Below are 26,716 nucleotides of genomic sequence, written 5' to 3' on the forward strand. Positions count from 1 at the left end.
TTTGGTAATGCCGCTTTGTGAGGCCGCGCATGCGCACTAGAGCTGTTCACACGTGGGAGACATAAGTCCATCCATCCTGTCCCGTGTCTAACTCAAACCACGCTCACTTCATTGAGGGGAAACGCTAAGGTTTCCGCGGGACTGGCCTGCCGTAAGAAACACAGGAGTAAGTGCTGAGGTTGCTGCATGTAAGTTAGCTACAAGTTATTATCACTTTGTGCTAATGCTACGGTCTTTTAGCGTCAGGGGCTTTAGTCTGTGAAAAAGTAACTTCCCTAGTCTTAGTTTGCAGTTTACTTGGACTAAAGAATGAAGGTGCAGTTTTGTTTTTAATGTTTTTGCCACAAGAATGATCTGCTGTGTCCCTGTATATAGGTCAGAAATGGACCACTATGCACCTTTTTTGTTCTAACATGTAATATCCGCAAGTGGCAGTTTTTGTAAGCCTAATCTGTTTCCTCAAAAAACTGCACATCAGCCCTCGCTGGCTCTGATTTCATCTTGACCTATGACCTGATTGGCCAGATCAAAGGTCACATTTAGGAATGTCCATTCACACAACTAATGCATTTGGAAAATAAAGAGCTTTTCCACCTTCAAGGCATTCAAAAGTACTTTTACATCAACTAACCACTCACCCATTCATACACTCATTGATACACCAGTGTGGCAGACACTGGGAACAAGATGGGTTAATTGCTTTGCCCAAGAACACAACAGCATTCACCTGTGGGAGGTGGAATTGCATTGACAAACCTGTGGGTCAGTGGATCTGACCATTCAAATAATTTCAACTTTACATCCACTGAGCAACTGTTGCATGTCTTTTTGCTACAGTCTGTTCTTAAAGGGTAGTAACTTTTTTGACAAGGTTGTTTTGTCTGTTTAGTCAGAGATGGCTGTGGTGCGGTTCTACAGTAATGAGTCTGTCCGGGCGCGGGCCTTACAGAGGGCAGCCAAGCTCTACCCTCATCTGTCAATCACCACTGAACTTTGCTACAATGTTGAGCTGTCAGGTCAGTTATAAACCCTAGTTATACTTACCTCCAACATCTTTGTTTTTTTGCAGCACAAAAAGCCTTTTGCTTAAATCTTACTGTATTGTATGTTTTTGCTGCATATTTTTGCCACTATGCAGCTTTACTCTGTCTGTTCTTGTTCTGTTCTTTTCTCAGCAGATTATAATTGTATTTTTTTAATAGTACAAATTAACACAAGGTAAATAAAAATATAAAATTGTATGTTTGCAGTGTTTTCAATTAAAGGCCAAGGAAAAATGGTGTGATACACAACTGTACACAAAGAAATTTTTGTAGGAAAAAAAAGACATTGATGTTTTTACTACAAATGGACAAATAATGTATCTAATTATCACTATATTTAAACTGAAACGTGTGGTAAATGTAGCAATATTTTCACTAATAGCTGTGTTTTCATTACAGGTTGTGAGAATTTAAAAGATGATCAGCGTCAGATTCTCTTGTGGTTATTCTGTCCTCCCCAGCAATTACAGCCCCTGTCTGATAAATCCAGTCTGACAGAGGGCAGTGGGGCTGCACTGGTGGAGATGGGACCAAGGTAAGATTAGGATAGTGCTTTAAACCCGTAGTATTCATTCAGTTATATTTAGATTTAAATTGAATTGACAATTTATGTTTTAGGCTGAACTTCTCCACAGCCTGGTCCACCAATGCTGTGTCCATCTGTCAAAGCGTTGGTCTCACAAACGTCAGCCGCATTGAACTGTCCCGAAGGTTTCTCATCAAGGTTGAAATCATTTTTTAGCTTTTATTTTCTTCTTTAGGCCAAACCTGATATTTGTGTCTGACCTCTAGCCTCTGAATCCTGATGATGGGAACTGTGAAGAGGACATAAAGAAGCTGATTGAGTCTTTGTATGACAGTATGACTGAATGCATCTATCCAAATCCAATCACATCATTTGCTGTGGAAATCAAACCACAGCCTGTTTTTGAGGTGGACATTTTGGCAGAAGGTCGGGCAGCACTGGAAAAAGCAAATCATGATTTGGGTAATATTTTTTCAGCACCACTGCATCTATTATTAGGTCTATTAGGTTATTAGGTCATTGTTGGGGGAAATTATGTCAGCTGATGTGTGACATTGATGGTTAACTTGTTAAAGTCACAAGACTGAAAAGATGCTCCTCATCAGTGCACGTGCACACACAGATTAGATCTTAAAGTAGTCAAACCCTCAGATATGCAGATTGAATTTTACTATGATTAAAGCAAGTAGAAAAATACACAATTTAACAGCTTATTGTAAATAGTAAACAGAATATAAACTAATCTGATATCGTACATTGGTTCATTTGTTATTAAGTTCCCTAAGTGAACATATTTAAAAAGCAATTAAATATTGTATTGAGCCTTAATGGAAATGCGTTTATGACATCTAAGAATAAGTAAAGATTTAGATTATGTTTTTAGATGATGCTTCACATATATAACATTAATAAATGAATGGCAAAAAATAGACCATATTGGGCAGATTTAAGATGAATATAATACACTGATAGGAGGAAGAGTTTAGAAAGAAGGTAATAATGCTTTTTAGTAAATGATAAGGAAAACCATTATGATGATCTATTTCCAATTGTTTTGCCTACAACAGGTCTGGCCTTTGACTCGTGGGATCTGGACTATTACACATCAATGTTTCAGAGAGTTAAAAGGAATCCAACAAGTGTGGAGTGCTTTGACCTGGCCCAGTCAAACAGGTTGGATTTTTACATTTTAATTTATTAGAGCTGGGCTGCCATAACATCATGCTTAAATTGCGATTAATTGCATGCACCCAAAGGTCAAAAAACATTGGCTCCGAAATGAAAGTTTATTTGACCTTTTAGACCTAAATCTACTGTAGTATCATCCAGTGTTGTGCTGTTCTCATGTTTATTTTTAAATGGCTTTGTCCCAGATACATATAAAGTCCAAATTATATCAAAAGGCTCAGTATTGGCCTATTTTGTTAAACTTTTAAAAGTAAACATGATTGACTGGTGTGGTAAACTGTGCATGTTGCCGCAGATAGCTCGCTAATCCTCCGTGCGCATATTCAATCATATTGTTTTCGCTCTTGGTTTTCAGACTTAAACAGGCCATTTCTCCATCATCACTGACTCTTTTTGGACAGTTTAAAGACTCAGATGGAGGTCGGACTCTGTGGCTCTCTGTACAGCAGGACTCATGTCCAGTGCACATACATAGAGGATGCTGCTGTGTGTGTGTGTGTGAGAGAGAGAGGGGAAAAGGCGGGTGCAGCGACTCGCATACCGGAGCGAGGCTCTTTGATCTAGGTTTTTTGACTGATACATGTGACCTGCGTTAACGTGCGACAAAATAATGAATCATGATTAATTGTAGCCTAAATGAAACGTGTTAACATACTCAGCCTTGTAATTTATATTTGCAGTGTTAGGTAAGTAGTTTACAATGACGTCTGACAGTACTTGGGGTTTGTGTGGCTTTTTGTAATGAAAAATTACCAATATTTAACAACTCCATTGAAAACAAACTGTATTTTTGCCATAATTAAAAAGACATGGAATTGATGTTTTTGTAGCTTATTATAAATGTTTTGTTCTCCAACAGATTTTACTTATTATTCTTTATACTTTCCTTCAGTGAGCACAGCCGGCACTGGTTCTTTCGTGGCCGGATGCTGATCGATGGACAGGAAAAGACAGACACTCTCTTCAGCCTCATCATGGACACACAGAGACACACCAATCCAAACAACATCATCAAGTTTTGTGACAACAGCAGGTTAGAAGTGTTTGATGCTTGAGAATGGTTTACATCAAGGCCGGAAACTGCGTATAAGCAAATATTTGGATTTTATGTTAAACTATTTAAATGTGTTGGTATAATGTACCTAAACCAAAAAGGTGACATTTATTTACAGGAAACCTGCATTGTTGTTTCATATAGTACATACTGATTTTGTTCTGCTTCTGTGTCTTTAGTGGTATCAAAGGGATGGAGCTGGACTTTCTCTACCCTAAAGATCCATCCCAGGCCAGTCTGTACGAGACGCGAAAATCGCTCCGACATGTCATCTTCACCGCAGAAACACACAATTTTCCAACAGGTTTGAGGAAAAACATCTTCTGTCGTTGAATCATTTTACTATGATTGCAAAAATACAGCACACAAAGCCTGAAAAGTTGAAAATGACCAATTATCAACCTAACAAGAAAATTTTAATAAAACACAAAATTTAGGAAATGCTACAATAACTATATATAATTCATTTTTTGCATTAAAAACACCTGTAATTGAATAAAGGCCACACTGTAACCATTACAAGCAATGCAATAAATGGTGTCAAACCCCCACCAAGAAAGTTATATAGTGTATGTTGTGTAATTGATCGCATCACAATTTTAGAAAAAAATATGTCTGTATGGAGTTAATGAGTTTCTTGAGATGCTGATATTGCCTTTGTTGATGTTGCAATTGAAAACCTCCTTCTCTCTTTTGCAGGTGTTGCCCCCTTCAGTGGAGCCACTACAGGAACAGGGGGGCGTATTAGGGACGTCCAGAGTGCAGGGCAAGGGGGACATGTCATTGCTGGGACCACTGGATACTGCTTTGGAAACCTGCACATACCAGGTCATTCTTTGTTATTTTATTCAATAAAATTTAACCAAGCTTAATGCTTAATGCTTTATTAATAAATATTTTTACAGTCACATTTTTGGGAGAATATGGAAAACATTAGCAATATTCACTTTTATGTCAATATTATTACCCACCCCTAGTATATTTTTTACTGATTTTTATTTGTAGGCTATACACTGCCCTGGGAGTGTACGGGAATTGGCTGGGATTATCCTTCCAGCTTTGCCTCTCCTCTGCAGGTGGCAATAGAAGCCAGTGATGGAGCCTCCGATTATGGCAACAAGTTTGGAGAGCCTGTCCTGTCAGGTATGGCAAAGATAAAAATATTTGTATCATTGTCAATGTTCTCTTTGAAATAGAACATTTATAGGTTCTAAGATTTCTTTTCTTTTGCTCTATAACACTGTACAATAGTGTAGTTGTTTCATCACTAGTTTTACATGTTACATGCAATTCTCTAACTTCTGTCTTCATTTGTCATTTTTGTGTTCTGGATTCCTTGTTACAAAAACATAGTTTTGTGTGCAGGTTTTGCCCGTTCTTTTGGGATGCGCCTGGCAAACGGTGAGCGCCGAGAGTGGATCAAACCTATTATGTTCAGCGGAGGGATCGGGTCCATTGAGGATGCCCATATAAAGAAGCAGGAAGCGGAGACTGGTAAGTCATAGTGTGAAAGATGTTCAGTCAATGCAGATGCTATTTTTATGCACAACAATCAAAGCCTCAGCTCTAGATCAATGACTCACCCCTGCCCCCTGCTGTTTCTGTCGATCAGGGATGGAGGTGGTGAAGATTGGAGGCCCTGTTTACAGGATTGGTGTGGGAGGTGGAGCTGCTTCATCTGTGCAAGTATGAACCACAAGAGATGCAGGAAGTCACAGTGACGACTGGTCTATATAAGATAATGTGCATGACTGTTACAAAAAAAAGATCTGGCTGATGGGTTCAACTTTTTTACCTTTTTTTTCTCATTTCTAGAAGGAAAAAAACTACATGTGATTGATCTGGATATAACATGTAAATTAATATATATTTGAACTAATATTTGGTATAAAAAAAAAAAAAACTTGTATTTTCTATCTTTTTTTTTCTTTTTCTTTTTTTTTATGAAGGAGCACAATGTTATGAAGACTATTTGTTTCTCTTGTTATTTTACCAGAAAGTCCCTAGCGTTTAGAATAGCTTTCAAAACTTCTATAATGATGGCTCCGTAGTATAATGTACTAGAGAGAGCCATATACAATGGTCCTTGGGTTACGTTCTAAAAATAACTTGCAATAGGCGAAATCCGTGAAGGAGTCAGCTTTATTTTTTACAATTATTATATATATTAAGGCTGTAAAACCCCTCACTACACCCCTCACTTTGTCTGGGAGAAAACTTGCAAACATACAGCACTTCAGAGTCACATTGCGATCCAACATTTATGTAAATTTGTCTGAATACATTCTGTACTGTACAGGAGACACGGCACAGAGGAGACTGATGGACAATGGTCTACAGTCCCTCAGCCAATCAGGACGCAGAACACAATGCACGTTCATACACTGTGAAAAAAGCATGCAAAATTGCACTAAAAAAATCTGCAAAACAGTGAGGCTGCGAGAGGTGAACCGCAGTATAGCGAGGGACAGCTGTAGATTGTTTCTGTTTAATCACCTCGCTTCAAATATTCACTTAATTTTCAAATTGACTTCATGTTGTGACCTCATGACCTCTATAGATGACCACTAGATGAATTGGATGTTGCATGTTTTCAGGTTCAGGGAGATAACTCCAGTGACCGGGACCTGGGAGCGGTGCAGAGAGGCGACGCTGAGATGGAGCAGAAGATGAACCGAGCTCTCAGGGCCTGTTTGGAAAGGAGCGAAGGAAACCCCATCTGCAGCATTCACGACCAGGGTGCCGGAGGAAATGGTAACACAGACTCAATAATAAATCATCATTACTCATTTCATGTTTATTTTCTTTTACATTAGTAAAAGTTCACTCTATTTATTACAAGCAAAGTATCTCCATCTGGGCTTTTTTATAAAACATTTGTAATAATAGTGATTAAATGATGAATGAGATATGAGTATTAATAACCAATTGCCCAATTTTGTAATTTTTAGGTAATGTGCTGAAGGAGCTTAGTGAACCGGCTGGGGCTGTGATTTATTGTAGTAAGTTCAAGGTAATCACTGGTTATAAATTATATGCTCATTTCATTGCATTTGTAAAGGGCAAATATGCTAAATTGCCATTTTGGATATTAATCAACAAAAACACAGTTCAAAGTATGTTTTTAATACATCTTCAATCAACCAACGCATTCTCATCATTTCAGCACTAAAATGGCCTTTACTTAATGCCGTCAGCAATGATAATAAAGCAGTTGCTTTGACTTGATTTAAATGGCTTCACTTAACAGTGCACTGGCTGAGGGTAAGTTCTTGCTCCATCAGTAGTAGTTGAAAATCAGGGTTCACTTTTACTTGGTTTCCATTCACTCCATTATTTGAAGCTGTAAATGTAAAACTAACACAATTCAAAAGGTCTTATTAATGAGTGAGGCATCCATTATTTTGGACTGTTGAATATATTTTGTGTAGAAAGGTGACCCAACGTTGAGTGTGCTGGAGCTGTGGGGGGCGGAGTACCAGGAGAGCAACGCTGTACTGCTTCGTCCATCAGACAAAGACTTCCTGGAGAGGGTCTGTGTGAGAGAAAAGTGTCCGGTCGACTTTGTGGGAAATATCACAGGAGATGGCAAGGCACGTTTCAATCCTGATCAATAAGTGCACACTGGTCTTGTTAAATCAATGTTCTTATGTTCAGAGTTTATCGGCTAGACTTGTAATCTTTATGCCCTCATAGATTACACTGGTGGATGATGAAGAAGAGGTAAATGGAGGTCGCTGTCCCGTTGACCTGCAGCTCGAGTGGGTTTTGGGAAAGATGCCGCAGAAGGAGTTTAAGATGGAGCGTGTGAGCCCAAAACACAAAGCCCTGGTTCTGCCACAGGAGCTCACAGTGAGAGAGGCACTGGACAGGGTGCTGCGTTTGCCTGCTGTGGCATCTAAACGGTACCTCACCAACAAGGTCAGTGTGTCCAAGACTGTGCTGCTCCTTTATGTAATGGTAGAAAAACAACTATACACCAAGATGAATTTATCTTGGACTTGTTGCTACTCATTTGCCACCACAATTAACACATTCTACAATCACAAAATAAAATATCAATTATCTGTATAATATTAATGGCTGTTAAGATCAGTAAAATGGTAAGCATACGTTGAGACATTTGGAACTTTAATTGATTGTTACAAAATGTGGTATTTCATGCATCTGCCATGATTGTTGTGTTTATGTTTAGGACTTTTTAGGTATAATGTTCAGTTTTACACAGCCTTATCATTATGCTTACTTAACCCTTCCTTTACCCTGTCTGCAAATTTATTTCCAAAATGCTTTTATGTTTTGTTAGGTTTCCACACTACATTGTAATTCCTAAATTAATGATCCAGCATGTCATAATATCACTGTTGTGGCTGTTCTTCAGGTGGACCGGTCTGTCACTGGGCTGGTGGCGCAGCAGCAGTGTGTGGGTCCTCTGCACACTCCACTGGCTGACGTCGCTGTGGTTGCGTTATCTCCTTTTGGCCTGGAGGGGGCAGCGACAGCCATTGGAGAGCAGCCAATCAAAGGCCTGGTCAACTCTGCAGCTGGGGCCCGCATGGCTGTGGGAGAGGCCCTTACTAACCTGGTGTTTGCCAAAGTCACTGCTCTGAAGGTGAGCTAAGTTTTACTGTAGAAACTCAAATATATATTGACTTTTTTGGAATCAGATGTCAAACATATCTCCATTACTAAAAATTCATGCCAATAAACTATTATATTTACATTACACCATTACTTCTCCAATTTAGGACAGAAAACACATTATTTGATATTGTTTTGAGGGGAACACAATTATGGGTTTCTGCATTCCAGTTTTGCTTGTTTTCTCAGGATGTGAAGTGTAGTGGGAACTGGATGTGGGCTGCCAAGTTGCCCGGAGAGGGAGCATGTCTGTGGGACGCCTGCAGAGCCATGTGTGAGGTGATGGGGCAGCTGGGCGTGGCCATTGACGGGGGCAAGGACTCTCTGAGTATGGCTGCCAGAGTGGGAGAAGAGACCGTGAAGGCACCAGGTAACCTCTTGACAGTATGTAACATAACATATTAGAAATCTAAGATTTCTAATTTATGCATCTAATCAGTGACTGTGCATATTTTATTAACAATAGATTTATCTCATTACCTAACCCCCATCTCAATTCAAAGTCCACACTGCATGCCAATAGAGTAGTGTGATGTCATTATGTCATCTGAAACCTCATTAGCTTTAACTTACCATATGTTCTAGGGGCTTTGGTTATTTCGGCGTATGCTGTTTGTCCTGATATCACTGCTACTGTCACGCCTGATCTAGAGGACCCAGATGGCAAAGGTAACTCGCTTTTAGTCACAGCTTTTAAAATGTGTTTCTTCATTTTTGCTTTTATGTGAACGAGCACTAAAAATATTGTTGTAATTGTAGGGTAAAATGTGTCACAAAATGTATGTATATGTCTTTTTGACCCTGTGTCTTGTCTTCAGGTGTGTTGTTGTGGATTCCTCTGAGTCCAAACCACCACCGTTTGGGAGGCTCAGCTCTAGCTCAGTGCTACAGTCAGCTCGGGGACTGTTCTCCTGACCTGGATCACCCACACCTCCTCTCAGCCTGCTTCACCACCACACAGACACTCATCACAGGTCAGATATCACTACTTTGACAAAATGACACATTTCTACTGTATCTTTTCTATGGTTCAGGATTTGTTTTATGATATCACCAAAAGACCAAGCGTTACCTGATATGACTATGCCCCCTGGTGGGTAGTAATAAAGCAAACATTTTTCTAATGGAAGATACACTGTTTTCCATACAGGTTAAATGACTTGTGCCTATTATGAAAATTCAGCACATTAATGTTTGTCACTGGTGCAATTTGGTATTTTTAAAAGAATCTGGTCTAATATGATTACAGGTCCGCATTAATGGCTGTAAATAAAACTTATAATACCAACATTATTCCATGTTAATTATGTTGTTTCAGATCATCTTCTGAGTGCTGGTCATGACGTTAGTGATGGAGGCCTGATTTCCTGTATTCTGGAGATGGCCTTTGCGGGAAACAGAGGAGTTGAAGTTGCGTTGTCCTCACATGGAGCTAGTAGTGAGTGATTCTGTAACTTTTTGGATTGACTTTTAGCCAAGATGAATATATTATCTTTAAAAATTAAAAATTTTCTTTGTTCCTATTGAGTGATGGAGCTGTTATTCAGTGAGGAGCTCGGTCTGGTCCTGGAGGTTTCTCAAAATGACATTGAAATTGTTTGTCAGAGATATACCAGCGCAGGTGTGCAGTGCCATCAGATTGGAAAAACATCTGGTTTTGGACCCAATTCAAAGGTGAGACAATAATTTATTTTTTATGTTACATTAATACGTTGTATTTATATAATGCTATATATACAATGTTGAGCTCTGTAATCTTTATCACTTATTAAGACAATTTAAACTGAAATGAAGCCAAGTATTATATTATTGAATATGAAATAAATGGTACGAAAGGCTTCTCTGGGTATTAAGGGAGTAAGTAGTATTTCTACAATATTATGAGCATATATTGCACCATGATAATATTATAATGTAAGATATGTATTTTATTATTAGTGACTGCCACAGTAACCATATTGTCTTGTCCATAGGTCCACGTGTGTGTGGATGGACAAGAGGTACTGAACGAGAGCCTCTCTAAATTGAGAGGAGTTTGGGAGGACACCAGTTTCCAGCTTGAGTGTCTCCAGGCTAATGAGCTATGTGTTAAACAAGAGGAGGAGGGGCTCTCCAGGAGGACACAGCCTTATTTTAAACTGAGCTTTGACCCCTCCGAAATGCCCACCATTGAACAGCTTTGTAAATAAATGCATGATAAAAATATGTCAACTTTATTACAATTGTGTAATAGTTAAATTCATTAACTGTTGTTGTATAGTTACATAGATTTTATTTATTTATTTTTTTTCTAATAAATGTCGTTTTTGGTATTTTACAGGTGAGGGACTGCCTCGTGTAGCAGTGGTGCGAGAGGAGGGAAGCAACGGAGACAGAGAGATGTCTGTTTCTTTGTTTATGGCAGGATTTGAGGTAAATTCATGAACGAAAACTACTATTGATATTGATGTTTATTGATGCATTTGCCTTTTTTTTCCAACAGGTTTGGGATATTACGATGCAGGACCTCTGTTCTGGTTCTTTAACCCTTGACCCTTTCAAAGCAGCCGTGTTTGTTGGGGGATTCAGTTATGCAGATGTCCTGGGATCAGCTAAAGGTAGGAAAGCATTAATGCAAACTCGTTTAGGACTTTTTTGTTTGTTTGGTTGTTGTTTTTTTCTACGTAATTGTTTTTTGTTTGTTTTTTTGGGTTTTTTTAGGTTGGGCTGCCACAGTTGCATACAACCCAAAAGCCAAGGCTGAATTTGATCATTTCCGGCAGCGAACTGACACTCTGAGTTTGGGTGTCTGTAATGGCTGCCAGCTCCTCGCCTTGCTCGGCTGGGTTGGCAAGATAGACAATAACAAAGGTAAGACATTGGAGAATACTAGTAAATAAACTAAGTAAAGCACTTCAGATGATACCTCATGGTCGCATACTGTATATATCAGGGGTCAGTGCAACTAAGCCACGTGCCACAGAGGAGGAATTTTGAGGGGCATGTACAGCAAAATTAACGCGTCATAACTTCTGTCACTTGTTATCACAGCTCAAAGCAGAGGTGAAAGAACTTTCTGTCCACACTCATTCTTTCTCTTCCCACTCACTAGCCATCACAGCTTTAGCTTTACCCCTGGCTTGCGTGTGCACTTTGTAATCGAGCGTAGGTAGGAGTGCTGTAGCGCGGGGGAGCGATTTCTCTTTCTTTGGGGCCCTTACAAAATAAATACTTGCATATTGTCGCTGTTGAAAGAGGCAAGGCACATGCTTCAACTCAAGATTAATCTGATAATATGAAGTATAAACTACACATGGAATAAAATAATACATGCATACATAATGAAATAAATAAATATAAATGACCTAAAGAAAATGTATAATATATTATTATTAAAGATGCACCAAAACCACCAGAATGCAGGGGATTTACTTCAGCTTACTTCAAATTTTCTTGGAAAAAACTTTTTTTTATTTTTTTTTTATTTTATACCATACTAATATAAAATTTATGAATTAGCTGTACAAGCTCAAATAAATACTACAAGTACAATATAAAAATTTCACTGTGGCAATTTATAATAAATGAGCAAAAAAAAAGTTCAGTACCATGACTGCGGCGAGTGGTGGCACACTCGGAGGCAATGAACTTTTCAAAGTGGCACCCGAAGCCAAAAAAATTGCCTACCCCTGGTGAATATACTTTGGCTTTTTGTTGACCCTATTATCAAGAAAGCTACAATATATAATATATTGTATATATAATATACAATGTGTTTACATATATTTCTCTTTGCCTTTGCAGACTCTGGTGTGGTGCTGACCCATAATAAGTCTGGTAGGTTCGAGTCACGTTTTGTCAGTGTAGGGATCGAGAAGTCCCAGTCCGTGTGGCTCCAGGGCATGGAGGGGTCTGCCCTGGGAGTGTGGGTTGCACATGGAGAAGGTACATTTTACTGCCTAATACAATGTTTCATTTGACTATTCAGTTTAATTATCTGTCGACTGATGTTGGTACTTCACTTTCAAACTGTGGCATGGCATTAATACTTATTTACCTTAGAATCCACCGTATGAATTGAGATTAATCAGCATAATTTATCAAAAAATATTTTTCCAGGTCTGATGCAGTTCTCCAGTCCTGAAGCACTAGAACAGCTAGTTTCTGCGGGTCTGGCCCCCCTTCGTTACCTGGATGACGCAGGACATCCCACACAGGAATACCCTCTGAACCCTAATGGCTCTCCATTGGGCATTGCTGGTCTGTGCTCGTCAGACAGCAGACACCTTGCCATGATGCCACACCCCGAGAGGTGCACTCTGGAGTGGCAGTGGCCCTGGGCCCCGAGGGACTTCCGGACCTCCCTTAAACCGTCTCCATGGTTACGAATGTTCAACAACGCAGCAGCTTGGTGCAGCAACACACAGTCATGTTAAGTGTATGTTTACCTAAAAGTAATTGTTTTGAAATGTCCATGTACTTGAGCTTTACTAACATCATTTTTACACTAATCTAAAATTGGTTAGCTACTGAATAATAATAAACTGTACTTAACAAATAATCTCTCCCTTCATTGTTTTGTAAACATCTAGGTCTAATAATGCATCCAAAAGTACAATGCAATGCATGCAAAAGTACTGTACCACATGTAAGCTCCTATGCAATGTTAAATGGAGAGATGTCATAATACTTGGCAACCTTAAAACCTAGCTGTAGTGTCTCATAAAAAGAAAAGAACAATATGCAAAGGCAATAAATAATTTTTATTTTAAACACAAACATTAATATATATTTTATATTTACAAACCTCACATTAATAAACATCCTGAGGCATCACTTGTGACCAGTAGTTAACTAAACATTACTTGGAGGATAAAACAACTTGGAGGTGAACATAACAGGATAATATATAATGTTATATTTTCTCTGGTTGTTGTAAACACTGTAGCAAACTCAACTCATACCACTTAAAAATGTATGGAAGTCAAAACTTATTACAGATCACAAACTAAAGGGAGTTCCCAATGACTCTGCGAGTTGTTGCTACATTTGCACTCTGTCCTCTCTGTGGCACCATCTGCTGGTTCACGTTAATTACACAGATCAGTAACAGGATGACCACCACTAGATCATCTAGGGCGCCCAGCAGTCCACGCAGGGAGGGGTTGGATGGGGCAGAGGAGGACAGGATAGGGTCTGGAGAAGAGGAGGTGATGGACACAACTGTTCCAATACAGCATAATATAACCCGGAAGAAAAACAACCCCAATAAGCCTCCCATGGTGCCCAAACACCGAGCTAATAGCTGCAGTAGGAGAGGAGCATCACACAGGTAGTCTGATATCTGAAACAGAAGACAGTAAGAATGTCAGCGTTATAATTTTACTAGCTTTTTGCATAATTTTTATATCACAAATTATAATAACTTTAAATTCTTGAACTTAATTTGCCAAACAGTTTCCAAAATAGGTCACATATCGAATTCCAATAGGAATGTGTGTTTTACAAGGGACAGCAGGGTGTGTGGGGGCATGTCAGTATCAAGTATCACCAGAGCCTTTATTTTCCATGTTTTTCTGGAATGTTTTGATATTGAAATACAATTGTCTTTCTAGAAAAAAAAAATCATCTCTCATGCAGTAATTCCCAAACTGATTTCCTGTTTTTATGTTAATCGCCAATGTTCTTCCTCTCCATTTCTCTGTTCTTGGAGCTTTAAAATGGAACAAGTTTTTTGGTTTATTTTTTACACTGCTGAAGTTCAACAAGCAAAAACAAGGCTTTGATTCAAATAAATTAAATCTGAAATTTGGCACTGACTGTTCTTGGCGCTCCCGAGTATCGTCTGTTGTAGTTTGTAATTTCTCCTAGAACTTCTTTTGACTGCTGATCCGATCTGCTTTCACTGAATAAGTGACACAGCATACTGACCTGTAAACAACATTATGCTTTATTATAATCACTATACATAACATGTTATAACGTATCTTAACTAATCTCCTCCTCCTAATAAAGTCTTGCATGTAGGTAAATGGTTCCATTCATATCTATTTTATAAAGGCAATCTGATCCTGTATTGTTTAACCTCCTGCTATTTGCTGTCATAATTCCTGCTTACAAAACCTGTAAATGTACTATCAATTATTATCGGTGTTATATTTTGGCAGTATATTTTTGTGTACAGCTTAACCTAGGCAGGTAAATTGATGAGGTTTCAGTGATTAAACCCACACAGTACTAGTTAAATGTTTGCTATATACCTTCTGTCTGCAAAGAGGACAGCTGATTGCATCCAACCATGAGCCATGTCTCCAGTACGTGATCAGACAGGGAGCTACACCCAAATAAACAACACAATAAAGTTTTTAGAGCAAAGTGTTGGTAGCATGTCAAGTGTTTCATCATCAGTAATAACCGAATGATAGGTGGGAGCCGATGAGTTCAAGGTAACACTGAAAGGACAAACCATGTGACAGACGATACTAAGGTTTTTGTTTTTATTGTTTGTTTGGTTTTTTTTCTTTTATTACCAAGCCATTCAATGTTCTACAACACAATACAGCCATATAAGGATGCATTTCCTGCTGGTGTGTAAGAGTTTCCCAGGTTGGACAAAGAGACGATAAAAGTCCTTTGAATGTCCTTGTCAGGAAGTGTGTTCTCTGTATTACTATTCATAGATTATTCTGATAATAACACTCAATAAGTTAACTGATGATGATGAAAAAACATCTTCAATATGTCCTTTACTATTTTTATTACAATTTTGGATTTAGCCTTTTCCTTACCTGTATGGCTGTAACTCTAACTTTGACATAAAAATATTATTACAAATGTTATTTTTTTCCCAAAAGCTAATGCATTGTACAACTCCTTAAGTGCCTTTTGAAACTACACATACAAACACTTACTATTAATACTAGTAGCTTAGCCTACATCTACTGCAACTATTATTATTATTACTGCTGCTTATTACTACCAGAATGTTTAGACTGTTACTACTACTAATGCTACTAATACTAATTATTTACATAATTCACAAATACACAAGTTCCACTAACTTATTTTAAATGTGTAGATGTGTAGAGGTTAATTATTGAAAGCCTTACACTTAAATAAAAAATGTCAAGGCAGAATATGGATGAAAATTTGTGTAACCAAGCCAGAGCCTCACATGTGAAATGAAATAAATGAAATTGTCGCTTACCACAGAATAAATGGCCACAGTTTGTGTTCACAGGGAAAGATGGAGCCTGGAGGCACACAGGGCACTGGGAATCTCTTTGGCCTGCAGGTGAACAAGAATTTGAATCCTAAAAATGTGAAAGAAAATTACAATGAACACATCACATTAGGGAAATATGTAAAATAGTAAATATTTCAGAGGGTGTCAGAGATTGTGAGGACATATAGTACATAAGGTGTTGCATGGTGTGGATGTAGTGACCTTATGGCAGTTCATGTATGCTGATGCTGAACTTGTCGGTGCAAATATCAGAGATTTGGATGAAACTCTTTGACTCTGAACAACTGGCTCTTCAAAGCACCCACACGATCTGCAATGTGACATAAAAAACTTACATCAACTGTTGTTTGTCTGTTTCCTTTAAACTACAGTATAACTACAAAGAAGATGGACTTTTTTGTTGAAGCTGGTGGATAAAATGCATTAGTACCTCACGGTTGGCTCATATGAATACAGTCGTACGCACCAAAGCACAGTTAATATTATTGTTAAAGCAAGTGAATAATTTTAGAGATTTGATTTAACAAGTGGCATAAAAATCTTACAATATAAACCTGACAACTTGGCATGGCATTTCTAAACCCATCATACTGGAGATGACAAAACATTTCATAACACACAGTAAGTCTAGCTTATATGATTGGGCATGAAATGAAAATGTTTTGATTTTTATTCATCAATCCTTATACAGTAAACATCTCACATTATTATAAAATGCAATTCTGTCACAACTTACCTGGTCCGTGTAGTGTATGGGATCATTGGAGACAGCTGAGGTAAGAAGGCAGCAGATCTCATGTGTCTCCTAGCAGGAAGTTAAATGCAGACGAACAGCATCACCCAACAAAATAAATGGGAGCTAGAAGTTAATAATCAACTATTATCAGCCAGTCCAGCTGTCAATATAGAATTGGTTCTTTTGCTCACGCCACCACTTTTATAACAAGTATAAAGCACATGGAAGAATACAGAAAACTAAGCTGTGCCTTTTGACCTAAATAATACAAGTACAAAATTGTCTTCAGCCAAATCCTTGCCAAAAGTGTCCTACAACTAAAGTAGGTTAGGTTTGACCATACCAATCATTTACCTAAAGTTTACCCAGCTAACACCACTGCGGAGTGGGGAAATAGATACCATTACTCATTTACTTAAGTAGATTTTTCAATCCTGAATATATTTAGAACCCAATTAAGCCTATAGTAGTAGGAACAGTGTTGGTAGTAGTACTATTAGGTTTTAGAGTAGTAACAAAACCAATGGTAGACTATTAGTGATGAGACAGAACTATACTAATTACTTTCCCATACTTAAAGAAATGTGCTTTTACTCCAGTGTAATATTCATATTTATTCAGGGCTCATATTACACTATTTTGATCTATTTTACAGTGTTGTTTCCTCATCAACTATACCTGGAGTTGTGTTTTGTTTCATTAATACACGTTTAACACACAAACACTGTATATTCTGGCTCTTTTCTCAAACAGAAAACTCTCTGTGCCACCTTGAGATGTCATGTGGTAATACAGGAAGTGCTCCACTGTTTTTTTTAACTCCATACACCTTCAGTAGAATCATTTGGATTATTTCAAACCTGGAATTACCAATCTCTACTGAACTAAAGGTAAAAGGAGCTGTTAACTTGAAAACTACCACTTCATGACATCACAAGGTGGAACAGAGCACTTTGAGCTTTGGAGATTTAGACAGAGCAATAATACAGTGTTACTCAAACATGTGTGAATGAAGCAAAACATAACTCCAGGTATGTTTTGATGAGGTAACAACATTTTAACATGGCTAAAAGCCCACAAGAGTCAATTTTGTGTAATATAGGACATTTAAGAGTTGATTGTCCACAGATTTGCATTAAACGTTCTCTGGTTGCCACAGTTTTATGAGTCTGCCCCTTAAGGAATGTAGGGCATCTACTAAGGCATTATAAAGACATTATTATCAGAATTATACCTGTTTGAAAAATTATGCCAAGTGTTTTAAAAGAAGTACTAGTTGAATCATGTCTTTTCTTTTTTCATCATCATTGTGAAAGCCCGGTCAGAAATATCTCAACAAATATTGGCATTGTTGGTTCATATCAGCTCAGATGAAGCCGCTGTGACTTCAGGTCATTTAAAAATAACTGTCCTGGGTGACGGAGGGCACTAGTGATATAAGCCTCACTACAAAGTTAACAGACACACTGCCCCTGTCCCAAAGGAGCAAAGTCCAGTAGAGGGTCAAATCTGTGCTGGCCTGCTAGTAAACCTGTTTAGCACTGATGATAAGTTTGTAATTAATCAGCTAGAGTGGAGTAAGTCATCAACATTCAGTTGTGTGTATAAAACAATTATACAAGCTGTAATTGTATTGTCAGTAAACATAAATCAGAAGACTTTAAGTAGAAGGTGAGTTTGCATGTTATGCATGTTATCGTGTTTCCAGATGAAATTATCTCATAGGTCATCAACCTGTAGCCCACTATTCAATTAGATCAGAGAAAGACACAAGTATCAACTCGATAAAACAATTTCCCCTAGGACTGTAGTAGGCCCTACTACTGTAAAAGTGCAAAATGGGCTTTGAATGAACTTGAAAATAATTATACTTTGTACAATAGGCACGTGCCAATACAAGAGTCATTTAAAATAAAACAAATACAAAAAAAACCCTAAACATTTCTTTATTACCATGTTAAGTTAGTTGTGAAATGTGTGACACTGTTTCTGTTCTATTCATAATATAACCAATACAACAGGCCTATATTCCTACATAGCCTGAATATCACGCACATCTTTCTGTAAAAATCCCTGGAAAATTACCTGTAAATGAGTTTCAACGGGAAATATACTACTAAAAGAGAAGATTTATAATTTCCCGTTATAATAACAAAAGGCAACTTCTGATTGGCTGAGACCTGGTTTATGAGCTGTCAATCTTAGATATCTCAAATCTGATTGGTCCAATTAAAGCCCCAGTGGTCGCAGAGCCACTAAGACGCTGAGCTATTCCCGTACAGTTTACGGTGCTCTAATGGCGTTAGAGATGGACTTTGTGCGAGAATTACGTATTTACCCTAAAAGATTTACCTCTGGCTTCCAGCAGGTGAGGAGGGCAAATGCGAGAGGAGCGGAAAAGCTTTGCTGTCAGGTAGAGAGGTCGTTTGGAAAATACAGCAAATGGACGAGAACCAAACCGCTCTGGTCGAAAGCCTCATAGTTTGGGTGAGTCCGTCCTTTACGATGAATATCTGATAGGTCTAATAGTACAAGGCTGACAGTACTGGAGCTGTAATTCACCTGCAGCAGAGAGGTGGAGGGACACTTCAGGAAAACAGGAACAAGCTCCATGTACTGTCCCCACTGATCAGCTAAAACCACCACATTTACTAGATATTTACTCCTCCAATTTGATTTCTACTTCAGTCTGCAGCTATGTAAACTAGGCTTCAAGGCTGTGGTTTATTTGTTCAATTTCCCTGTTTGGATTTGGGGAATAAATCCAATTAACTCAAGATATATATTGAGTGAATCTTCTTTGTTTTGTTGAGCTTAAAGTTGACCACGATGCCTCTTAATTTCTTGTTTTGCACCTGCTTCTCAAAATGGCCCAAATCAGTATTGTATTTGATCACTGCTTTGCACTTTTGGCATTTTGACCCTGACAAGGCTCAGCTGTGAAGTAAAAATCATTTCAGTGACTTCATCATGAAGATCACTGAGAGAAGGACAAGGGTTTACAGCAACAAAGCAAGTAGTGGAGACTAGTTGAATGTAAAATATAAATCTTGTTTAGTTATTTTACTTTTTTTTTCTTTGCTAGGTCTACATAAGACCATGTGTTTTGCATCATATATTTGATGTCTTCCACATGTATGTAAAATGTAGAAAATTGTAAACATAAACAAGAAAAAAACTATGAATGTGTGTGTCTCTCCAACTTTATTTCAAAAACATTTAACATGAACTGCTCCTCTCTTATTCCTAATCTCATCTTTAAGTCACAATACATAGACCTAACCACTTAATGTTTCTCATTTAGGCTTATTTGTCTTTTTTTAGCTTCAGACTTTCAATCTCTCTGCTCCCTGCACAACAGTGGAGGACCTGACTACCGGAGCAGCAATATCACAGGCTCTTCATCAAATGTAAGATGCTGCATGTTCTTAATAGTGATATGCTTTAGTGTTAACCCGGAGCTTGAAAGCTCTCAGAATGTAACCAGTTTTGAAATAAAACTGTCTAGGCAGGGTAAAACAAAACCAACAAAAATAAAAGTCTTAAGTGTTGGAAGATGGATCTAATATTGTTATTTATTTATGCATTATTATGTGTCTTAGTGACCCCGCATGGTTCAATGATGGATGGCTTAGTCGCATTAAAACAGATGTTGAAGACAATTGGAGACTAAAGGTATTGAAAAGCTTATTTCTGTTGGTGACCCTATGCCACTATGTGACCTTGACCTTTTGGCATAGGAGGAAATGTGTGCTTCTTCCCTATGGAACTTATTTTCTACATGTTTTGTCAACAAATGTCTTGTCATGTTTCCTAATTCACTGCCCTTTTAATGTCATATCCTATTGCACAAAACACTGTGAACAACTGTCTATCTTCTAATGTCTTTCTAGATGAACAACCTAAAGAAAATTCTTCAGATGGTGGTTGACTATTATAATGAGGTAATTAATGCATATTTATATAAATTCAAGCCTTGACTTAAATGTGGTTATTGTGAAGTGCATAAAGCCTAGAGGTGCACATTTTACCTTTTCAATTGCTATAGTGTGTTTTAGCTATGTGTATGTATTGAGTTGCCTTACACACCACCCAAAATAGAGTGAAACTACAATGCAGACATTGAGACATTTATTCAGCCTTAACAGTGGCCTTTTAGTGATCTTTTCATTAGATTATCTGGTTAGCAAACCTTAAGCTGATCCAGTAAATTTGATGAATTGTGCCTGGTGCCAATATTGCTATCTAATCAATCATATGCAGTTTACTTATGATTATTAAATCAAATTCTGTTCAAAAACTATAACTTTTAATATAACTTTTTAATTTAATAATATTTCCATAAACCTTTGTGATTACCATCAAGCTTGTTGTGGTATATAGTAGTTGTTGTTTCTTCTTAAGTTGTAAGTTTGTAAGTGTCATCTGTTACTCTACACCCTCAGACCTTGGCCCAGGATATCTCAGGTTTCCCTTTACCGGACCTGGCTCTTGTGGCCGAACACTCCGATTCTGTGCAGCTGGGACGACTGTTGCAGCTCGTCCTGGGATGTGCTGTAAAGTGTGAACGCAAACAAGGTCTGTTCTCTAATAACTGATTTCTTATTTATTTCAAAAACATAAAGATGTATGCTAGCAATATACATTTTTTTATATACAAAATGTGGTCTTTTCCTCAAATTTTTAGATTATATTCAGACAATCATGACTTTGGAGGAGTCTGTGCAGCATGTTGTGATGACAGCCATACAGGAGGTCAGTACCATGAAAGGATTACAATTGTAAATACCGGCAAGACTTTCAGAAATTAAAAATAAAATGATTATGGGGGATATTGCAGTAGACTACTGGTATATATTAAATATTTAAATCAATAAAGCAGAAATGGGTCTTTACATTTTTACATCCTTCAAATCCAAATTCTGAAATCGTTTGGCACAAAACAGCTGTATTGTCAAAGTTGATAAGTTTTTGACTAACTGATCAAGAACGGAATTCTTTTTTTAATCACAATTTCATAAAATTTTCTCTCCTCTTGTCTTTAGCTCATGCCCCCATTTGGAGCTGAGCTGTCGGGGGACATGGAACAGCAGGTCAGGTTCTAAACTAAACTCAATATTATTGCTTGGGTCATAATTCACATGTGTTTTATTTTTTTTTAATCCCAACATTACCATAAATTCTGCCAGTATCAGACATATCGTCTTTTTCCTTCAAGCTTAAAAAGGCTCTTGAAGACCTTGCTGAAGTTGCTGCAGAGAAGGAGGCTCTGGTCCAACGTTGTCAAGAGCTGGACATGCAGGTGAAGACGTGCATTCAATTATATTATTACTCTGCTGCAGTTCACTTTCTGCACATCAGCATAAAACATGAATGCAGTTGGCCGGGTACAGTACAAACAGGACTTTGCTAAAACTCTTGGGTCCATTGTCCAGAGCTGTTGTGGCAGAAACCCTGAGCTCACAGTCTGCGACCCACTGGCCCACTGTCCCGACTGGGCTGCATGATCCAGCACAGAGACTAAAGGCAAAATCTAAATTAGCAATTGCATGAATTAACTGTTCAACTGGACTTTCAACAGATTTTGGCTCATCCTTCACCGCAAACTGGTAAGCCTCATCTGATGACAAAGCTTAACTAAATGCTTTCATTGGTTCTAACTCTAACAGATGGCCCAATTGCATTGCAGAGAACAACTAATATTTACCGTAATCATTTTAATAAGATTACCATATACTATATATTTTTGGCTTGGTTTACAGTTGCTAACAATTAATAGTGACATCTAGAATCAATAGCACGAGCCTTTGATACTAGATGTTGTCATTAAATGATATTTTTATCTTGATGTATTATTTGTAATGTGTATAATGTTCTAGTAAAATGACAGAAATTTACATAAAGTAATGCATGGGGAACATGCTAATTGAACTAACTACATATTAACATCTTTTCTCCAGAATAACTGCTTCAAAACCTTATCCATTGCCAATATTTGGTTTATATATTTGAATGCATTTAAATAGAACTTTTCTTGTCCAGGTGGGTATTCTTCAGGAGGAGCGTAACAGTTTATTGGCAGAGAATGATGTGTTGACGGATCGGGCCAATCAGCTGGACTCCTTCGACGACCCGAGCACTGCCTCAGGGAAGAAACATAGTCTCTTACAGCAACAACTGGAAGCCATACAAGAGGAGAACTTCAGGTATGTGTTTTGATTTGAGTAAATGTGTTGTAAGGCATTCATTCATACTTGAATGAATCTTTGTAATGTTTGTCCTGGCCCACAAAACCTCATTTATCTGTGGTTACAATGGAAATTTGAATAATATTATAGTTGAAAGCTGATGCTGAACATTAAAAGTGTTTACTTTAGAAAGGAATTTGCACTCATGATTAATTTATATTAATGTTAAACTTGAAAGTATTTTTTTAGCCTTTCGTTTTCAACTTAAATAATTTTGCATTGCAATTGTGATTTGTTCAAGAGCATTAGCATTTAAGATGAGACTAAAATATCCTGCTAAACTAATTCAGTAATGTCCTACATTTCAGAGAATTATAGGTGGCTGAAGTGGGTTAGTAGATTTTTATTTATTTTAGGCTGTTGGGATATGTTGTAGTTTACTGAGGAAATTGTTATACTTCAGTAATTACTGTCTTTGCAATAATTCTAGCCATTCAATTGCAGTTAATCTTACTAGCCTAATTTTATTTTCATCCCTGGTCATAAATCATTGGGTTTATTGATACCTCTGTCTCCCTCAGGCTGGAGGCAGCTAAAGATGATTACCGGATCCACTGTGAGGAGCTGGAGAAGCAGCTGGTTGAGGTGCAGCATCGTAACGATGAGCTCACTGGTCTAGCAGAGGAGTCGCGAGCACTCAAGGACGAACTGGACGTGCTCAGGTCTGTTCAACTACTGACGTGTCAAAATACTATGTTGAATGAAAACAATAGCTTTTAGACTGCCATAGTTCCAGATGAAAAAGCAAGAGCCTGAAACTGTGAAACTCTCCCTCCAAACATTAAAAAAGCTAACTCCATTTTTTAAAGCTAGTGCAAAGTATGTTTCAGTAGATAAAAATTTAAGATGAAGATTTTTTTCTTAAATTTATTGTATTTTTCAACATTTTCTTGTTTGTAGTTTTGTGTGTTGTTTACCACAATTTTGGCTTTGCTATATAAATAATAATTTACGTCCTTTACTCATTTGCTAGCACATCTATGACAGCCTTGACAATGACCTTCAAGAAACTTGCTAGAAATATTCAGATTTATTTAATTTTACATTTTATATAGGAACTGCTCTGACCGTGTGGTGATGCTCGAGGCCTCCATCGAAACATACAAGCGTAAACTGGAGAACCTCGGGGACCTGAAGAGGCAGATGAAGCTTCTTGAGGAGAACAACATGACATACATGCAAAACACAGTCAGCCTGGAGGAGGAGCTGCGCAAAGCCAACGCAGCCAGAGCACAGCTGGAGACATACAAGAGACAGGTACATGTAAAGTATGGGGCAGTGATGATGCAGTGCCAACATTTAATGACTTGTAACTTTCTCAGGTTCAGGAGCTGCACAGGAAGCTGTCGGAGGAAACAAGGCGAGCAGATAACCTGGCCTATGAAGTGAAGAAACTCGAAGAGAAGCATGAAACTGTACTTAAGGAGAAAGAGGTTGGTTCTTGTTTTAATAAACTTTTGTTGCTGTCCAAAGCTAGTTTTAAAATGTCTAGTCTGTGTAATCCCTTATTCGTCATTATTCTTCACCAGAGGGTCATTGTGGAGCGAGACTCTCTCAAAGAGCTCAATGAGGAGCTAAAGTGCACACAGGCTCTGCAGCACCAACTTTCTCAAGCAGGTAAATTTCAAGCACCTGGAGGAACTGTACCTGTACGCAGAGTTGTATTCACATGTGTTTCATTCAGGGATGCTTCCCTCAGGCAGCCCCAGCCATGATAACCTGGCAGCTGAATTAATGCCTGTTGAGTATAGGTAAAAAAATTGCTGCAATAAATTGACATGCTCTCAAGACCTTGTAATTATTGAGTTACATCACTGTGTTTATTGTTCAGGGAAAAGTTCATTCGTCTGCAACATGAAAACAAGATGCTGAGGGTGCAACAGGAGGAGTGTGAGAGAGAGAAAATTGCAGGGCTCCAGACTCAGCTTGAGGAGGCCCATAAGAGCCGCAGTGAACTGGACACAGAGATCAGGTACGGTGTGGCAGATTGGAGCATGTCTGCTCTTGTATCACCAACATGTGCATTTAAGTTTTACTTTGTACCATTCAGGTTAAGCAGAGAGAGGGTCAGAGAGCTCCAGCAGCAAGTGGAGGACCTTCAGAAGGCCCTACAGAGTCAGGCGGCCAAGCCAGACGACGTAAGCAACAATATTATAATCTCCAAGATGTAATACTAGGGTTAAAATATATAAATATATAATATAATGTAATGTTTTAAATGTTTCACAAAATATATATTTCTTTGCTTTTTAGTCACACTTGAAACGGAAACTTGATGCACATATGTAAGTTGAATATTTGTACTGTGTAAAAATATAGTATTAAAGGTTTTCTTGTGGAAGATCTTTTCTATATATTTTCCTTTTGTTGACAGGGTGCAGCTAAATGAGGCTCAGGATGAAATTATGAAAAAGAAAGAGCTCCTTGAGGACCTCCAGCCTGACAACAGTCAGAACTGTGCGTGAAAATCAGGCCAACTTTGAAATTGTTTCATGTAGTACTGTGCTCTGTGTTTATTTGTGTATATTTTTTTGTCAGCCATGAAGGTGGATGAGCTGATGGCTGCTCTTAAAAAGAAAGACGATGACATGAGGGCGATGGAAGAGAGGTATAAAATGTACTTGGAGAAGGCTCGCAATGTGAGTGAAATTGATATCTGTACTGCATAGTTTGTATTGTTTCAGAATTGTTTAATATTTTCCTGTTCGTAGGTGATCCGAGCATTGGACCCTAAACTGAATCCAGCCACTGCTGAAATCCAGGCTCTGAGGAATCAATTAGCGGACCGGGACAAGCAGATACTCAGCCTGGAGGTATTGCAATAATACAAAATAAAATTTAAAAAAAGGTTTTTGTAAATACTATTTATTTTTCTGCAGCGTCAATGTGAGCAGGCCAAATTGAAGGAATATGAAGAAAAGCTGATTGTTACTGCCTGGTATAACAAGGTATAAAATATAATACATTTATATTTACTAGAGATGTATTTTGCAAAAACAGGGACAAATGCATAAGCATTGCAAGTTTAAATTATGTATTACGGTAAGCTCTTTGGTAAGATGTTTATTTTAAACTGTATTCTAAGCTAATCTTTCTTTGTGTGATCCTCAGAGTCTGAACTTTCAAAAGATGGCCATAGAGTCACGTCTTGGAGGCCGGGCCGCTCCCCTGCTCACACCGGGCCAGTCCTTCCTATCCCAGCAGAGACAGGTGTCCAATGCTCCTCGCCGCACGCTCTCTGTCAATGTGCCTGCAACAGCGGCAACCTCCAAGTAAACACTGTCCTAAAGTCCCTCTTGTTTATAGAGACAATCAGACCAGTGGACAATCAAGTGGCCTTAACATGTGCCCTCAACACTCAGGATGTGATTCTGAAGAGTACTTGTGTAATCAAATTTAGCTTAAAAAACTATAACCTTAGCATGTATTTAAAATAGTGCACTTCTGATAATCATAGCAATTATTCAAGCTTCAGATTTTGTAGTGATTAAGCTGGGTAAATGATTAAGCCAGAATGGTTTTTTTTATTTTTATTTTTTTTAGGTAAACTTGAATTCTTTCACTGACTTAATGTGAGATAAAATAACTAACTATAACCTATGTATGTACAAGTCATTATCTCTATTCTATGCAGAAAACAAGACTCCTACAGAAGACGTGATTTTTTTTTTTTTTTTTTAATATATATATATATATATATATCAATTGCTATTTTGGTGCAGGTCACTTCAATAGCTAGCTTCAATTGACTCAAAGACGTCCTATATAAAGCTGTCAAATTGATGCAGATGAAGGCTGATTTTCAAAAACAAAAAGCATGTCTTTTCTACTACATACAGAGCATTTCTAAAGTTTTATTAGTAATAAAAGTAATTAAATATATAAGATGAAAACCAGCTTTTGTACCAAATGTTGGTGATAATGATCAAACTACATGTTAACTTTTGTTACTTATTACTAATTACTAATTAGCTAATATAAATAATTAACAATGTTTTTGTATGGTTGCTGATTTGCTGACTTTTTGTTTCAATGCAGCCAATGAAGCTTGTGAG

At 37.9% G+C, this 26,716-nt stretch overlaps 3 protein-coding genes across 4 annotated transcripts; 2 read left to right on the forward strand and 1 right to left on the reverse strand.

Moving 5' to 3' along the window:
- The first annotated feature begins 47 nt into the window (after window positions 1–47).
- pfas (phosphoribosylformylglycinamidine synthase) lies at window positions 48–13,282 on the forward strand. The gene is made up of 28 exons (XM_033964868.2): window positions 48–188; window positions 890–1,016; window positions 1,443–1,578; window positions 1,662–1,767; window positions 1,836–2,031; window positions 2,637–2,742; window positions 3,650–3,790; window positions 3,991–4,115; window positions 4,511–4,639; window positions 4,817–4,954; window positions 5,177–5,305; window positions 5,424–5,497; window positions 6,409–6,565; window positions 6,763–6,824; window positions 7,243–7,404; window positions 7,508–7,732; window positions 8,193–8,423; window positions 8,642–8,822; window positions 9,038–9,121; window positions 9,271–9,426; window positions 9,771–9,890; window positions 9,981–10,126; window positions 10,426–10,633; window positions 10,773–10,864; window positions 10,935–11,049; window positions 11,153–11,302; window positions 12,236–12,376; window positions 12,551–13,282. The coding sequence occupies exons 2-28, from the start codon at window positions 896–898 to the stop codon at window positions 12,865–12,867; spliced, it is 3,948 nt and encodes a 1,315-aa protein (XP_033820759.1). The 5' UTR covers window positions 48–188; window positions 890–895; the 3' UTR covers window positions 12,868–13,282.
- Window positions 13,283–13,340: 58 nt separating this feature from the next.
- si:dkey-183n20.15 (RING-HC_RNF170 domain-containing protein) lies at window positions 13,341–18,866 on the reverse strand. 2 transcript variants are annotated; one of them, XM_033964871.2, is made up of 7 exons: window positions 18,766–18,866; window positions 16,414–16,482; window positions 15,879–15,987; window positions 15,639–15,744; window positions 14,692–14,765; window positions 14,252–14,362; window positions 13,341–13,775 (listed from the first exon to the last, which is right to left on the reverse strand). In XM_033964871.2, exons 2-7 carry the CDS (start codon window positions 16,473–16,475, stop codon window positions 13,440–13,442), a joined length of 798 nt encoding a protein of 265 aa, XP_033820762.1. In that variant the 5' UTR covers window positions 16,476–16,482; window positions 18,766–18,866; the 3' UTR covers window positions 13,341–13,439. The 2 variants fall into 2 exon arrangements, with proteins under 2 accessions (XP_033820762.1, XP_055077136.1); XM_055221161.1 differs by lacking the exon at window positions 18,766–18,866 and adding an exon at window positions 18,499–18,549 and having other exon boundaries at window positions 13,342–13,775.
- On the forward strand, window positions 18,771–26,083 carry hook1 (hook microtubule-tethering protein 1). The gene is made up of 22 exons (XM_033965484.2): window positions 18,771–18,900; window positions 19,738–19,823; window positions 20,016–20,088; window positions 20,307–20,357; window positions 20,859–20,991; window positions 21,101–21,168; window positions 21,459–21,506; window positions 21,632–21,715; window positions 22,456–22,619; window positions 23,183–23,323; window positions 23,717–23,918; window positions 23,984–24,094; window positions 24,191–24,278; window positions 24,346–24,412; window positions 24,493–24,633; window positions 24,712–24,799; window positions 24,915–24,946; window positions 25,036–25,118; window positions 25,200–25,300; window positions 25,373–25,474; window positions 25,541–25,609; window positions 25,773–26,083. The coding sequence occupies exons 1-22, from the start codon at window positions 18,856–18,858 to the stop codon at window positions 25,935–25,937; spliced, it is 2,142 nt and encodes a 713-aa protein (XP_033821375.1). The 5' UTR covers window positions 18,771–18,855; the 3' UTR covers window positions 25,938–26,083.
- Window positions 26,084–26,716: the final 633 nt, after the last annotated feature.

Source organism: Periophthalmus magnuspinnatus, chromosome 4 (genome assembly GCF_009829125.3).
Source record: "Periophthalmus magnuspinnatus isolate fPerMag1 chromosome 4, fPerMag1.2.pri, whole genome shotgun sequence".
In the NCBI taxonomy this organism is placed as follows: domain Eukaryota; kingdom Metazoa; phylum Chordata; class Actinopteri; order Gobiiformes; family Gobiidae; genus Periophthalmus; species Periophthalmus magnuspinnatus.